Source organism: Xiphophorus hellerii, chromosome 2, assembly GCF_003331165.1.
Source record: "Xiphophorus hellerii strain 12219 chromosome 2, Xiphophorus_hellerii-4.1, whole genome shotgun sequence".
NCBI lineage: Eukaryota > Metazoa > Chordata > Actinopteri > Cyprinodontiformes > Poeciliidae > Xiphophorus > Xiphophorus hellerii.
Genome location: NC_045673.1, coordinates 20,806,769 through 20,822,099, shown reverse-complemented (window position 1 = coordinate 20,822,099; position 15,331 = coordinate 20,806,769). Strand labels below are relative to the sequence as shown.

The following is a 15,331-nucleotide window of genomic DNA, read 5'->3' as shown; positions in this document are numbered from 1 at the left end:
AGATGGACGTGTAAAGGCGCATATACTGACTGTCTGAGAGTGCACCTGAAGGCAGCAGCGCTCTGTCAGACGATGACGTCACCCTGTGTTAGACGGACAGCTGAAAGGCAGAGACTTCTTGTTGACGTTTTGCTTTGCTCGCGTTTGTTTGGATTATTTTTTTTTTTGGGGGACGTTTCACCAGCATTCTCAGCAGATCCAGAAGCTCGTACCGTCACGCCTCAGTTCGGGGATCCTGCAAAGATGAAATGGATGTTTAAAGAGGACCATTCCCTCGGTAAAAAGAGAAAGAAAAAAAAAAAGAAAAGGGGATTGGATTGTTATATAAAACAGGAGCTGATTCTTGTCTTGTCACGCATCTTGATTCCATCTTTCCTTTCTGTTTTGCAGTTCCCGTATTCATGTTTTTTTTTTTTCCCAATTTCCCCTCATTGGCGCATTAATGCACGTTTGGGTTTTTTTGTGGGTTTTTTCCCCCTTTGCAACCTGCAGATGAATGCTGTAAATCAATAATGGCTGACGCTTCGGCTGTAGCAACCTCTGATAACGTGTCTTTGCTGCAGGTTACGGGCTTAGAAAACAAATTAATCAGCTGATTGCACCTTAAAATATTATCTCGTGTGCACGTGCTTATTTTATTAATATTATCAAGTTTAATTACTGAAATGAGCGAGTTGAGCAACTTCTAAAGGGTGCTGACCCGCAAGGTTACTTAGCAAAATGACATTTACCCGTACCCAGATGCCAGAATTTGTGTTTTACACACATTTGACTTTATGCTGTGATTTCTGTAACAAATTATTGAACTTCCATATATGACTAATAATGTTTCTGAATTCAGCTTTTATTTTGAAACTCTCTTTAGATAACCTCCAAGCGCCTTTCATTAGAGGAACATCCCAAATTAGCCCCTCTATCTAGGGCTAATGAAGGCCTGCACCTAAATGAGTCCTTCCACATTTTACCACCTTCCTGGCCTCTGCTCATTTTCTGCCTGCTGTGGCAGCTTCTGGGCTCCATGACAGCCCTGGATATGCCTGATAAAAAGGTGCCGGATTCAGAAAATATTGTACTTGTGTGCATGAGCAAGCATCGGCTTATCTCTCTGCTTGTTGTGTTGCGCTTTGTTGCTGAGCTCTCTATCAAACTGGGCGGCTGCAGAGCAAGAATCCCAAGAGGCCTCACTCATCCCTTTAATCTCTGACTTCCTGTTTGTTTGCTGTCTCTCCCCCAGAGCACCGATGTGTGGAGTCAGCCAAAATACGCAACAAATACCCGGACAGAGTACCGGTGAGTGGTGGGGGAGGGGAGGTGCTCTTTTATTTTAAGGCTGCCGTGGTTAAGATGAAGTGACAGAGAGTCAACAAATAAAAGCAGAGGCAGGGGACAGGTATTTATCACTTCTTTTTTAGGTTACGTTAGGTTTAGGCTGTGTCAGTCTGCATGATTCCACAAATAGTTTTAATATGCTCATGCATTGTTGTATTGCAGTTTTGCCCCTGGTTCCAAGACAAATTTCTCCTATAGGAGACTAATAAAATTATCTTATCTTATCTTATTTAGGACACAAAGAAGTATGATTTGCATCACTTAACATGACTTACTGTTGCTTTCTTTCAATTTAGCCCCAGTGCAATTAGCCATGTAGGCCACATTTATGGCTAATACAAAAAACTAAGATAAGTTAACAATGCCAAGCCTGGTGGGGGCACAAGTAAAGCCTGGTGGGCCGCCAGGCTTATAATACACTGAGGGAAAAGGTCAAACATTTTAGATAATGTGATGGTCATTAAGTTTACATTTTCCAATTTCTGAGTTTTTTTTCTGAAGAACAGCTTAACTTATTTGTACTCTCTATGGCTTATAAAAATCTAATTTTGTTGCATTGCTGCATATCTCATTAGATTTGCAAAAATATATTTAATTGTAATCGTCATATTAATATCAGCATGTGACACAATGCAAATACACATTTATATTATCCCAAAAAACTTGGATTTACTCAGAAAATGTAATAATTATTCTCGGTAAGTGACAAAGTCTCATCACCTTCATTTATCCTGATTTATTGTACTGAATCGTCTTCTGTTGGGCTAAAACACTGCATGGCGACTGTGAGATGAGCCACACAGCGTTTGCTGCTCATGAATCTTTAATGCATCAGACTGATGGCAATGCAAAAAGATATGCAGGGTACCGGCCGTAAAACAGATATAGCTCTTCCAGTGGGATCCTGAGGTGTTTCCAGGCCGGAGAGGAGAAATAGTCCCTTCAGTGTGACACGGACCTGTCCCAGTATCTCCTCCCTACCTGGAGAATCTCCCAGCAGAGCCGCTGAAGCTCCCCGGCGGCTCCTCCGACCATGAATCAGCAGAGTTTCAGCTCAGAGCGCTCACCTCACAGCGTTTTACCCTCAACACGTCACTCCTGCTGTCAGCTTAAACTCGCCTCATTCCCTCAGTTTTCAGCCAGGACTCTAACAGAAATAGAGACTGACCTAAAAAGACAAGAGCGCGGTCCTGCTCTTCACGGTCGAACGTGGTCAGAGATTCTGAGCCTTCCTCTGCCTGCGCTGTTTGTGATGACAGGTTTAGGAGGCCATCGCCTGAAAAAGGCAGGGGAAGAAATATGTGGCCATCAACCTGTGTGCTTTTTGAGTAAAACAGGATGATGCAGGAAATGGTTTACCATTTATATGCACTTTAAAAAAAATTATATACAACAAGCAAGAAAATTTCTTCAAACAGATATTTGAACCAGATCAAGTCAAACTTTCCAGAATCCTGGAAATGCTTGTCTTAGAGGACAAAATTCACAGTGAACGGGTTCTTCTTTTAAGGGTCAAAAGTCCCAAAATGAAACAAATAAATGTTTGTCCATCCATCCATCCATCCATCCATCCATCTTCTTCCGCTTATCCGGGGTCGGGTCGCGGGGGTAGCAGCTTCAGAAGGGAGGCCCAGACTTCCCTCTCCCCAGCCACTTCTTCTAGCTCCTCCGGGGGAATCCCGAGGCGTTCCCAGGCCAGCCGAGAGACATAGTCCCTCCAGCGTGTCCTGGGTCTTCCCCGGGGCCTCCTCCCGGTGGGACGTGCCCGGAACACCTCACCAGGGAGGCGTCTAGGAGGCATCCTGACCAGATGCCCGAGCCACCTCAACTGGCTCCTCTCGATGTGAAGGAGCAGCGGCTCTACTCTGAGTCCCTCCCGGATGACTGAGCTTCTCACCCTATCTCTAAGGGAGAGCCCAGCCACCCTACGGAGAAAACCCATTTCGGCCGCTTGTATCCGCGATCTCGTTCTTTCGGTCATGACCCAAAGCTCATGACCATAGATGAGGGTGGGAACGTAGATCGACCGGTAAATCGAGAGCTTCGCTTTTTGGCTCAGCTCTCTCTTCACCACGACGGACCGGTACAGCGCCCGCTTGACAGCAGACGCTGCGCCAATCCGCCTGTCGATCTCCCGCTCCCTTCTTCCCCCATTCGTGAACAAGATCCCGAGATACTTAAACTCCTCCACTTGGGGCAGGACACCCCCCCTGACCCGGAGAAGGCACTCTACCCTTTTCCGGCTCAAGACCATGGCCTCGGATTTGGAGGCACTGATCCTCATCCCGGCCGCGTCACACTCGGCTGCGAACCGCTCCAGCGAGAGCTGCAGATCACGATCTGATGAAGCCAAAAGGACCACATCGTCTGCAAAAAGCAGAGATGAGATCCTAAGGCCACCAAATCGGATCCCCTCAACACCTTGGCTGCGCCTAGAAATTCTGTCCATGAAAGTGATGAACAGAATCGGTGACAAAGGGCAGCCCTGGCGGAGTCCAACTCTCACCGGAAACGAGCCCGACTTACTGCCGGCAATGCGGACCAGACTCTGACACCGGTCATACAGGGACCTGACAGCCCGTATCAAAGGGCCCGGTACCCCATACTCCCGGAGAACCCCCCACAGGGCTCCCCGAGGGACACGGTCGAACGCCTTCTCCAGGTCCACAAAACACATGTAGACTGGTTGGGCGAACTCCCATGCACCCTCCAGGACCCTGCCGAGGGTGTAGAGCTGGTCCAGCGTTCCACGACCAGGACGAAAACCACACTGCTCTTCCTGAATCCGAGGTTCGACTATCCGACGGACCCTCCTCTCCAGGACCCCTGAATAGACCTTGCCAGGGAGGCTTAAGAGTGTGACCCCTCTATAATTGGAGCACACCCTCCGGTCCCCCTTTTTGAACAGGGGGACCACCACCCCAGTCTGCCAATCCAGGGGAACTGCCCCCGATGTCCATGCGACATTGCAGAGTCGCGTCAACCAACACAACCCTACAACATCCAGAGCCTTAAGGAACTCCGGGCGGATCTCATCCACCCCCGGGGCCCTGCCACCGAGGAGCTTTTTAACCACCTCGGCGACCTCGTCCCCAGAGATTGGAGAGCCCAACCCAGAGTCCCCAGGCTCCGCTTCCTCAGTGGAAGGCATGTTGGTGGGATTGAGGAGGTCTTCGAAGTACTCTGCCCACCGGCCCACAACGTCCCGAGTAGAGGTCAGCAGCACACCATCCCCACTATAAACAGTGTTGGTGCTGCACCGCTTCCCCCCCCTGAGACGCCGGATGGTGGACCAGAATCGCCTCGAAGCCGTACGGAAGTCTTTCTCCATGGCCTCTCCAAACTCCTCCCACGCCCGGGTTTTTGCCTCAGCAACCGCCCGAGCCGCATGCCGCTTCGCCCGCCGGTACCCATCAGCTGCTTCCGGAGTCCCACAGGCCAAAAAGGCCCGATAGGACTCCTTCTTCAGCCTGACGGCATCCCTCACCGAAGGTGTCCACCAGCGGGTTCGAGGGTTGCCGCCGCGACAGGCACCGACAACCTTGCGGCCACAGCTCCGATCGGCCGCCTCGACAATGGAGGCACGGAACACGGTCCACTCAGACTCCATGTCCCCCACCTCCCCCGGGACGTGTTCGAAGTTTTGCCGGAGATGGGAGTTAAAGCTCCGTCTCACAGGGGATTCCGCCAGACGTTCCCAGCAGACCCTCACAACACGTTTGGGCCTGCCAGGTCTGACCGGCTTTCGCCCCCACCACCGGAGCCAACTCACCACCAGGTAGTGGTCAGTGGACAGCTCCGCACCTCTCTTCACCCGAGTGTCCAAGACATACGGCCGCAGATCCGATGAAACGATGACAAAGTCGATCATCGAACTGCGGCCTAGGGTGTCCTGGTGCCAAGTGCACATATGGACACCCTTATGCTTGAACATGGTGTTCGTTATGGACAATCCATGGCGAGCACAGAAGTCCAGCAACAGAACACCGCTCGAGTTCAGGTCGGGCGGGCCGTTCCTCCCAACCACGCCCCTCCAGGTCTCACTGTCATTGCCCACGTGAGCGTTGAAGTCCCCCAGCAGAACAAGGGAGTCCCCAGGAGGAGCACTCTCCAGTACCCCCTCTAAGGACTCCAAAAAGGGTGGGTAATCTGAACTGTCGTTCGGCCCGTAAGCACAAACGACAGTCAGAACCCGTCCCCCCACCCGTAGGCGGAGGGATGCTACCCTCTCGTTCACCGGGGTAAACCCCAACGTACAGGCGCCGAGATGGGGAGCAACAAGTATGCCCACTCCTGCCCGACGCCTCTCACCTTGGGCAACTCCAGAGTGGAAGTATGTCCAGCCCCTCTCAAGGAGACTGGTTCCAGAACCAGAGCCGTGCGTCGAGGTGAGACCGACTATTTCTAGCCGGAACCTCTCGACCTCACGCACTAGCTCCGGCTCCTTCCCCACCAGAGAGGTGACATTCCACGTCCCAAGAGCCAGTTTCTGCAACCGAGGATCGGACCGCCAGGGTCCCCTCCCTCTGCTGCCACCCATCCCACACTGCACCCGACCCCTTTGGCCCCTCCCACGGGTGGTGGGCCCATGGGAGGGGGGGCCCATGTTTCCTCTTCGGGCTGAGCCCGGCCGGGCTCCATGGGTAAAAGCCCGGCCACCAGACGCTCGCCATCGTGCCCCCCCTCCAGGCCTGGCTCCAGAGTGGGGCCCCGGTGACCCGCGTCCGGGCGAGGGAACACCAAGTCCAAAGTTTTCCTTCATCATTGGGGTCTTTGGGCTGCTCTTTGTCTGGTCCCTCACCTAGGACCTGTCTGCCTTGGGTGACCCTACCAGGGGCATGAAGCCCCAGACAGCATAGCTCCTAGGATCATTGGGACACTCAAACCCCTCCACCACGATAAGGTGGCAGCCCATGGAGGAGATAAATGTTTGTGATCATAAAAATAAAACTGTAGAATATAAAAATATAATAATATATTAGTGTGTTATTAATATCCACAATTAGCAGTAAAATAATTAAATATTGAAATTAATTATTAAAACTTTACCATGTGTGAAAATGACGTGTAAATGTCTCATTTTTGGTTGCTATATATTTTGTATTCTACAGTTTATCATGAAATTATTTAAGTCAATCACGTCGCATATAGCATTGTTAGCCCCGCCCACTAGCTCTGAAGGACAGACAATATAATTTCATAATATGTAATAATTAGACTGTGAAATAATTTAATTACATTTTTAAAAATCCATAAAAATGTATGCTTTATAATGTAATTAATACTTATTTTATGTAATTATTTCCACATCCATTTTACAAACTACATATAATTATTCAATATTTAATGTGTCTAGCCTAAATATGTATTTAAATTTGATACATGTTGACACCTTTTGGTTTCCGTCCTGCTCTATTCTGGAAAAGTCTCTCACTTATTCGCTGCAGCTAAATTAATCTCTTGCCAACTTTGCATCGTGCTGCACAGATAAAACGTTGCAACTTTACACAGTCCTGCATATTTAAACACGGGTGCTATTATGTCTTCCTGACAACTTCACAAGGAAGTTAAGAGAAGAATTAGGAACATTAAACAGGAGATTAGGAAAACAGGCAAGGCCCAGAAGTGTTCACCCTTAAACACAGAACAAATCAGCAGCTGCACTTGGCCAAATATTTGCACAGTTTTCATAATTGGTTGAATTAGTCATAAAAAATAAACTCCAGACAAACTTGCCTATTTAGAGAATATTCAGATACTTGATTTTGTAGATTTATTTGCAATGGGAAAAAGAAATATAATGAATAAAATATTCTCTTTTGGGATCTTAGTTTCCTCCTCGTATCTTTTATAGTCAGACGCAGTTCTTCTCACAACTTTAATAAAACGGCATCAATTTCTGCGTCGAATTCTGTTATTTTCTTCTTAAGAAAGTTAGTGTTGTGCTTCTGGAACAGTCTGAACCTCAACTCGATTAAAAATGAGTGTTATTTGCTTAAACACCAGGTACGCAAAATGAAACCGGCTAAATTTACTCGAGCTTGCCAGTTCTGTTAGGGAGAGTCCAACATCCAGTCAGAACTGTGGGCTGTTAACGGGTTCAAAAACTGTGTGATTGAAATACACACAACATTTCAAAATGAAATGGACCCTGCAGCATCAGACGGTTCAGTGGTAGAGCAGGTTCACCGCATGCTGAGACCACCGACGTCGACGCAGTTGTCCCTGGTTTGATTCATGGCTTCAGCCATTTGCTGCATGTCAGGCTACCGTTGAATAAAGGTCACTAGTGCCATAAAAATCGCTAAAAAAGGAGATATTTGACCAATTCTCAGCAGGTTTGGTCAAATATATTTTGCATGCTGCATGGTATATATAAACCGTTCTTCGTAATTTTGACCCTGTGTCGATTACAGAAAAAAAATATTATAAAATTTAGTGCATAATTTTGCTATGGAAAAAGAATATTCCAATTTAGTCAGAAAATATTTAAAAGGCTGCAGCATTTATGGTGATTGTATGCTTTGTAATATCATCAGCCATTCTTCAAATATCACCTTAAACAGAGCGCCCTGCCTCGTAGTGTTAATGCGTTTTAATTAGACATTATTTAAACTTAAATGTTTCCGTGTATTAAATTAGTTTAATTAAGTAACTTTTATCCCAGATTCTCTCAGTACAGATTTGGAAAAGTTTGTTTGCTTCTTTTATAACAGAACAAGGATCTACCAAACAGCTGCTGTGACACAAAACGTCAGCCACATGAAAAGATTGTTCATGACAAATGGTCAGGCGCCTACTGGTTGTTGATCGTGGCTCAACTTTTAAGCCTCCTTGACGTCGTTTTAGGAGGACCAAAGATTAACAAGGTTAATGCAGGTATAATTCCAGTTTGCACAGGGATGAAATGGTAATGCTTAGGGCCCAACTGTGACATTTGTTCCAGGAACTTTCACTGACAGCAGAATGAAACACTTTATATAGGCAGACGGATAAAAAACCTTCTGAATAAACAGCAATCGAGCGTAATCTTCTTGTTGGAGAGCGCGTCTAACCTCTCAGGGCGGCTTCCTGTTTGGCCTCCAGGTGATCGTGGAGAAGGTCTCCGGCTCTCAGATAGTCGACATCGATAAGAGGAAGTACCTGGTGCCTTCGGACATCACCGTGGCCCAGTTTATGTGGATCATCAGGAAACGCATCCAGCTGCCTTCGGAGAAAGCCATCTTCCTCTTCGTAGACAAAACAGTCCCCCAGTCCAGGTGAGAGCCACACAGGTGACCCCACAGTGGGTAAATACAAGAACAGGTTCTGCAGTCTGAGAAATGAGTGAGTCCTGGTAATGTGGTCGTGTTATTTCTAATAGACGACAGTAACGAGATGAAGTAATTAAAGCAGGTTTTAACGTATGTTATTTCCACATATTCTGTGTGTGAAAGTCAACTCTCAAATCCTTTAAGGTTATTAATTATGCAAATTGAGTGGGTATCATAGCTAAACCAGTGAAAGGTTAGGTTTTCTTTTGCATCCGCATGTCGTATTTGCCGAGTGTTTATCCATCCATCTGTTTAACTACAGAGCTGGAAGGTACAACAATCACTGGTTTCTTTTGTGTGAGGATTAGGCTCCACCTTCGGGTTCAGTTTGCTTAATCCTAAACTGACCACGTTTTAAAATTAATGTTTATCATTTCACTTCTTTAAACATTTGTTCCCACATCATTACAACCAGATGTTTACTTAAAAGCTGTACTAAAACACACATCAGCTTTTTTTTTTAATTGATTTTGCGACATTAGATCTGATTAATCTTTACCTGTTTTGAGTTAGAATTAGTACATTTATTTTTGTTTGGTAAATGCTTGAGAACCTGTTAGTACAATCCAGATGTTTACGTGCATTACCACAGTGTTTCTTAAAATTGTATTTTAAACTACATGATGCTGTTCAAAGGCTTTAGGTAACTTTCAAGCCTTTGCGATACGTTGCTGGGATTTTGGCCCATTCCTCCTGGGAGAACTGGTGTAGCTCAATGAGATTTACAGGCCACCTTTTTTTACACAGATCTTTCATTTTTGGTCATTTGCAAAATCTTAACTTTGTTTGGAATGACGCTTTCTTCCTGACTGAGTGGCCTTTCATGCCATGACTCTCTTTTACCTCTTCTTTTGCACGGTGTGATGCCACTCAGCTTAAATGTTAGGAAATCAACGTTTTTAAAGCCAGGTCGTTATCATCTGGGTTTTTTCGTACTGCTTAAAGGGATACTAATATTAACATATGCAAACTGAATGGAGAAACTCTTTAAAAAATTTGCTGTTTTATTATTCTGGCATTTAGCAAAATTTGAAGGACCTGACACAGAAAAAGTTTCTGATGTAATGTTAGACCATAAACCATATATGCAGCATATTTTTATTTTTGTTGAATTTTTGGTTGATTTTCAGTTTCCCCGCATAGCTACAACAAGTGACAAAATCCACCATCATAAATCTGGAAAACTGTCATCATGAGATTGTTTCTAACCCAGTCTACTTCCCATAATGCCTCTCCTTCCTCAGATGAAGCATAAATAAAACAAACTCACGATCTCCATGAAATCTGTCCTGTTTATATCAGTTCTTGATCAGCATTTTATAGTCTGAACCTGCAGCGCAGCCCGCTGCTACGCGTTCAGACAGGAGGCGTGATGAGACGGACCGCTCTCGACAGCGGCGATAACCTCGGGTCACGTTTCTGTTTTGTGCCGCAGTCTGACGATGGGCCAGCTGTACGACAAGGAGAAGGACGAGGACGGCTTTCTGTACGTGGCGTACAGCGGAGAAAACACGTTTGGTTAACGCCTCACCGAGCATCCAGCCTTCTCCCTCACACACACACACACACACACCCCAACACGGAGGGGGGCCTGACAGCAACACGGGCCTTCACTTGTGTAACGCCCACACACACTTCAGTTTTTGATACTGAAATATATAAATTTATTGGGTTAAACAAAAACAAAATGCTCCATTGTTTTGGGTCTGGTTTGGATGATTAGACACAGAAAATACTCGACTGTTAAGGACAGAAAAGTCTGAAACACTGCCGTTAAATCCAATACACACATCACAGACGCACTTGAATGAGACTAAAAGAGGAAAAATAGTATATAAAACCAGGAAAACAACCTCCATCCTCCCTCCCATGTTTTCTTTGTTTCTGTTCTTTGTGTTCATCCAAAGCAAGAAAGAAACTGTGATCTTTAAAGCTCAAGCTCGGCTCTTTAGACTCAAGTGGCTTGATGGCTGGTGAGTCCAGAACACGGTGGAGTGAAACAGGTGTCAGTGCTCCCTCAGTTTGGCTGGTTTATATTTGCACATTGTGATTGCTGATTCAGGATCCAGAGCGCATGAGGATTTAAACTTTACTTGAAGCTAACTGTGCTGAACTGTGATATTTATCTGCCGGCAGGAAGAAAGCATATTATTCTGCAGAATCTCAGTAATTTAAGACACGGCAGAAAAGCGAAGAAACAGTAATAATGATAAATGCTACTTTTATTCTTGCTACATACAAGCAAAGAGAGGGCGAGGTTAGCTACTGTTCCCTTCTGATTCGTTTTTGGATCTTTGTGCACCATTAGATTATGAATCCATCATTTATTTGGAAGAATTTTAATGAAGTGTCTCAGAATATGTAGGATAAAAAATGGAAGACTCAGATTTGCTTTCAATTTTCTTTTGTTAAACATTAGTTTTATTTAGTTTTTTTTTTTTTTTTTGCATGCATCAGTCTGACAAAAGTTTGTTTTTCGCAGCTAGTATTTGTTGAGCACTTTAAATTATTATAGGTACATTCATTCTAATAACAAAGTTTACTTTTTCTTTGTGGCGCTCAAGTTTTAAAGGTGTGACATTGTAGAACATCTGGATGTGAAAATCAAGAAGTTTGATGAAAACCTCTGTTTGCTGGCTGCGTCTTTTCTGTGAAAACTAAAACTGTTGGTCAGGAGTTTAAAAGAACTCATTACCAGCATGATTATCAAACTAATGTTGTGAATTTAATGCTTTTTTTCATGATGTACATCTCTAATAATTTTTTAAAAAGGTGGAAAATTTGACTTTTTAAGCGTTTTTCCTCATTAGGTCAGAATTATTGGTGCAGGTTCAATCATTTATTTATTTCTCATAAGAAAGATTGAAAATGTATTTTGTTTGCCAGCCATGATCATTAAAGCAACAGAAATAAACATTTAAAATGTATCACTAAATGGCAGTAGATTTTTTTTGTTGTTGGATATTTTAATTAATTAAAACAGATCACTAACTAGGCACCAGCAAAGTTAATTGGCTTTACATTTACCTTGTTATTGTTTGACACTATAAAATGATCTCTGGGTACCGATAACTGCAACCCAAGAACCACCAGCGGTACCGTTGTGGTCACAGCTTGAAGCCTGATACGATTCTGTAGTAGACATATTAAAAAAGGAACCGCTCTGAACCGGATGAGAAAAGGACATTTTGAAGCAGAAGAAAACAAATTTGTGACCTAAAATCTAAAACTGATGAGAAAAGGTTCAAACAAGCATCTTCTGGCCATGAATTGTTATTCAGAGACACAAGAGAAATGCTCTGATTTTTGATTATCGAGGGGGAAATTGAAGCCATACTAAACAGCTTGCATGCAGTTCTTCTTTTTTTTACACTTTCTCCTAGTATTTCTACACTTCTTTTTGTGCCATTTTAGAAATCTGCTTGGCAAGAAGCACCCAAAGAGCAGCAGAAGAGAGATTCTGGGATATTTTAATGGGACGTGTGCATCATTAAAAAAATGGGATTTGTCACAACACGTTGCCGATTTCTTTTTATAATTTACAGCAGAAATCACCAATCACGCAGTAACGGAGAAATAGTTTTTAATGATCTTGCTCACATGAAGCATAGAGATATGATTTCTCTGGTTAATTTACCTCTCTTCTCTCAGATGAAGCTAGCTGACATTTTAACAGCTGTAGTTTGTTTTGGTGCTGAGAAATCATAGCTGAGCTTCACAAAGATGAGACCGCCCTTTAAAAATACTGAAGGAAGGAGGAGTCCATTGTTCTTCCATCGTCATCAGATACATGTTACAGATGTGAAGGGATTTTCCATATTTGTAAAATGTATGTAGCCAAATGAAGTGATCAATAAAAATAACAAGCTGATTTCAAAGTCTGTCTTCTTAATATAAAATGCGCCTTTCTGGTTGTTTTTTTTAACTCTGTATGTCTATCATGAGTTACAACATTGCTTGTTTGGGTGACTATTATCAGATTTTCACGTCAATGTGATGAAACGACGCCCAACTCCTCTTTAGTTTAGACGGCTGAAGTTCTCAGATTCTCGTTTCTCTGTCTGGATGACGGAGTTCAGATATTTGCAAAGCGGCCTGTAATCTTCCCATTTAGATCTGCAGCAACAACAGATCCTAATGTTGCACACTAAAAGTGATGTCGAGACATGCGGTGGTTGTACATTTCCTTTACATCTGAAAATACAAACGTGCGTCACACTATGGCTGCTACGTGCTACTGAGCCTCTTCAACACAGAAACTTAGCTTAGCTGTCTCGGCTGAGATAATCATATCTCCGTTATTAATACAGCGAGACATTTTGTCTTATGAAACTTTACAACTTCATGTTACAAATATACAATGCCTTTTGGTAACTTTTCCACTATTTCGGCTTACCTGAAAATACAAACAACGTTCATAAATCCAACGTGCGTCACACTATGGCTGCTATGTACTACTGAGCTTCTTCAACACAGAAACTTAGGACCCAAGGCTGCCCTAAAAGCGCCTGCTCAAAACTGACGCCTTTCTAAACTCATTTCCCTCTCATCAGCCAGAATAGTTACCAACATATATATGAATGTTCAGCTTAACATGGACAATGAGACACAGGGCTTTTTAATAACAAAACAAAACATTCATAGGAAAGAGAATAGAATAATATTTTAATGGAAGGGGGCAGAGGGTTCCTTGATCTAAAGGCCCCAGCAACTGGTCCTCCACACTTCTCTAAGGTTATTGTTGATGTCTTTCCGTCTTGGCGTTTGGTTACCAAACACCTGATGACAATTAATCAATCAACACGTTTAATTAGCAGCACCTGGCCAGGTAGAATCAGTTTTTAACGCAGTTTGGCTTCATATTTGTTAAATAAAGACGGCGAGGAATATGTCGTGTCCTTTTTTGTACTATTTGTATAATCAGTAAAAAAATATTTCATAATCCCTACAAGTAAATTAGGCAGAATTTTTAAAATCATAACTGTAATTGTAATAAAAATCCACATCTAATGTGTGCGTCACTACCCTCCGTAAAGCGGTTAAGATCATTTTGTCCTTTATGATAAACTCACATGCACTTTTCAGTTTTTCTTTGGTCTTCTGTGGAAATGCTAACGGGTAAGAAATACAAAAAAATATTGAAGTTTCTGGTGTTACATATGCATTATATTCTGATAACCCACAGAGCTGATTCACAAACTCTTCTTGTAAAGTTCAGGAGCTTCCATGCTAATTATCAGTGATCCATTAAAAGTACGTTGTAATTTGACTATTTCAACTATAGCAGTTTGTTACATTTAAAGGAAATGGTACAACAAAATCACGAGTGCAATGCTGATGAATCAAAATATGCATAATCAAAATCTATCCAAGGACATCCTATCCAACATGCTGAGAGGAAGATTTGCCTCCTTAGAGATTCATTCTGTTTCTTATGACCAAACACATTTTTCACTTGTTAAATTATGGGTTAAGTTTAATTTCCTGGTTTCCTGATTGCTGTCAGGATGCTACAGGAAGTCACTGAAACAGAACATGGCTGACATGAAGTAGGCTAAAAGAGCTCAAAAAGCAACACATCGCGTCCCAATTAGGGCTGAAACGATTCCTCGAATGATTCGAGTACCTCGATTATTAAAATTCCTCGAGGAAAATTTACCTGCCTCGAAGCTTCGTTAATTTATATTTTATTATTTAGCGCACCGTGTTCCGGCCGGAACATTATTTGCGTTGCGCGGAGCTCTGACTTCCGCCTCTGAGTTGTTGACGAAAGCTAAGAGGTGTTCTTGAGTGTTCGTGGCATGGCCGTGGGGATTTTATTGATCCATGATAATGTCCGGGTTTTCGTTGCCCCCCAACTCCAGGCGACATTCCCGTATTTTCAAACCCAAAGCTTGACAAGTATGGGGCAAGGTGCTAATTCATCTATTAAACTGACTGAAGATGAACACATAAACTAAAAGCTGGAGTATAGACATTTTATAAGTGTATTTGTGAGCCTGCCTCTTTATTATTAAATTGAATAGAATTTCAGATCTTTGTATAACTTTTCTTCAGGTTAACTTAGAAAGTGAGCTATTATTGTTACAGGTTAGTTTAATAAACTACAAAAAAGTAACTGTTGGGGATGCTCAAAAATGAAAAACTGGACTGATATTGATATCTGATAGTAACACCAGTGTTATATATATATATATTCCTTTATTTAATCAGGTAAACCCCATTGAGATCTAGATCTCATTTTCAAGAGGGACCTGAGCAAAAATTTTGCAATACATAGCAACCTGGTTACAAGATAAAAACAATTAATACATATGCACAAGGATAAAACAATAAAAACAATTTAAAAACAATGACACTGTTTCATAGAATCTTGTTGCCTATCTTTAAGAACTGCTCGAAATAAGTCCAGTGAAATCATTTCCGACATCTTAAGTTCAGACTGCAACTGATTCCACGCTGTGGGGGCCAACACACTGAATGCCTGCTTCCCTTTTTCAGTTCGAAAGCATGGGACATGCAGAAGAATAATATTATTGGAGCAAAGAGAACGAGAACTGACAGTTCTATGTAGGAGAGTGGATAAATATGCTGGGGTTAGACCGAGTAAAGATTTATACATCAGGATCATTAAATGATTGTTTCTCCGTACACTTAAAGGAGGCCATTCAGCTTTTGCGTTATGCCAG

General features: G+C 43.2%; 1 protein-coding gene and 1 long non-coding RNA gene across 2 annotated transcripts; one reads left to right on the top strand and one right to left on the bottom strand.

Moving 5' to 3' along the window:
• The first annotated feature begins 62 nt into the window (after nt 1-62).
• gabarapl2 (GABA(A) receptor-associated protein like 2) lies at nt 63-12,513 on the top strand. The gene is made up of 4 exons (XM_032587480.1): nt 63-277; nt 1,235-1,290; nt 8,416-8,588; nt 10,078-12,513. The coding sequence occupies exons 1-4, from the start codon at nt 73-75 to the stop codon at nt 10,163-10,165; spliced, it is 522 nt and encodes a 173-aa protein (XP_032443371.1). The 5' UTR covers nt 63-72; the 3' UTR covers nt 10,166-12,513.
• LOC116735535 (uncharacterized) lies at nt 2,051-8,492 on the bottom strand. Its single transcript, XR_004342392.1, has 2 exons — nt 8,385-8,492; nt 2,051-2,605 (listed from the first exon to the last, which is right to left on the bottom strand). It is a non-coding gene; the product is annotated as an uncharacterized LOC116735535 (long non-coding RNA).
• Nucleotides 12,514-15,331: the final 2,818 nt, after the last annotated feature.

Bases quoted from the DNA above. Each gene is read 5' to 3' on its own strand.
- gabarapl2 (XM_032587480.1), top strand. From the start codon at position 73: ATGACGTCACCCTGTGTTAGACGGACAGCTGAAAGGCAGAGACTTCTT. The intron at 278-1,234 runs GTAAAAAGAGAA...TCTCTCCCCCAG, and splicing joins TAAAGAGGACCATTCCCTCG to AGCACCGATGTGTGGAGTCA. The intron at 1,291-8,415 runs GTGAGTGGTGGG...TTTGGCCTCCAG, and splicing joins AATACCCGGACAGAGTACCG to GTGATCGTGGAGAAGGTCTC.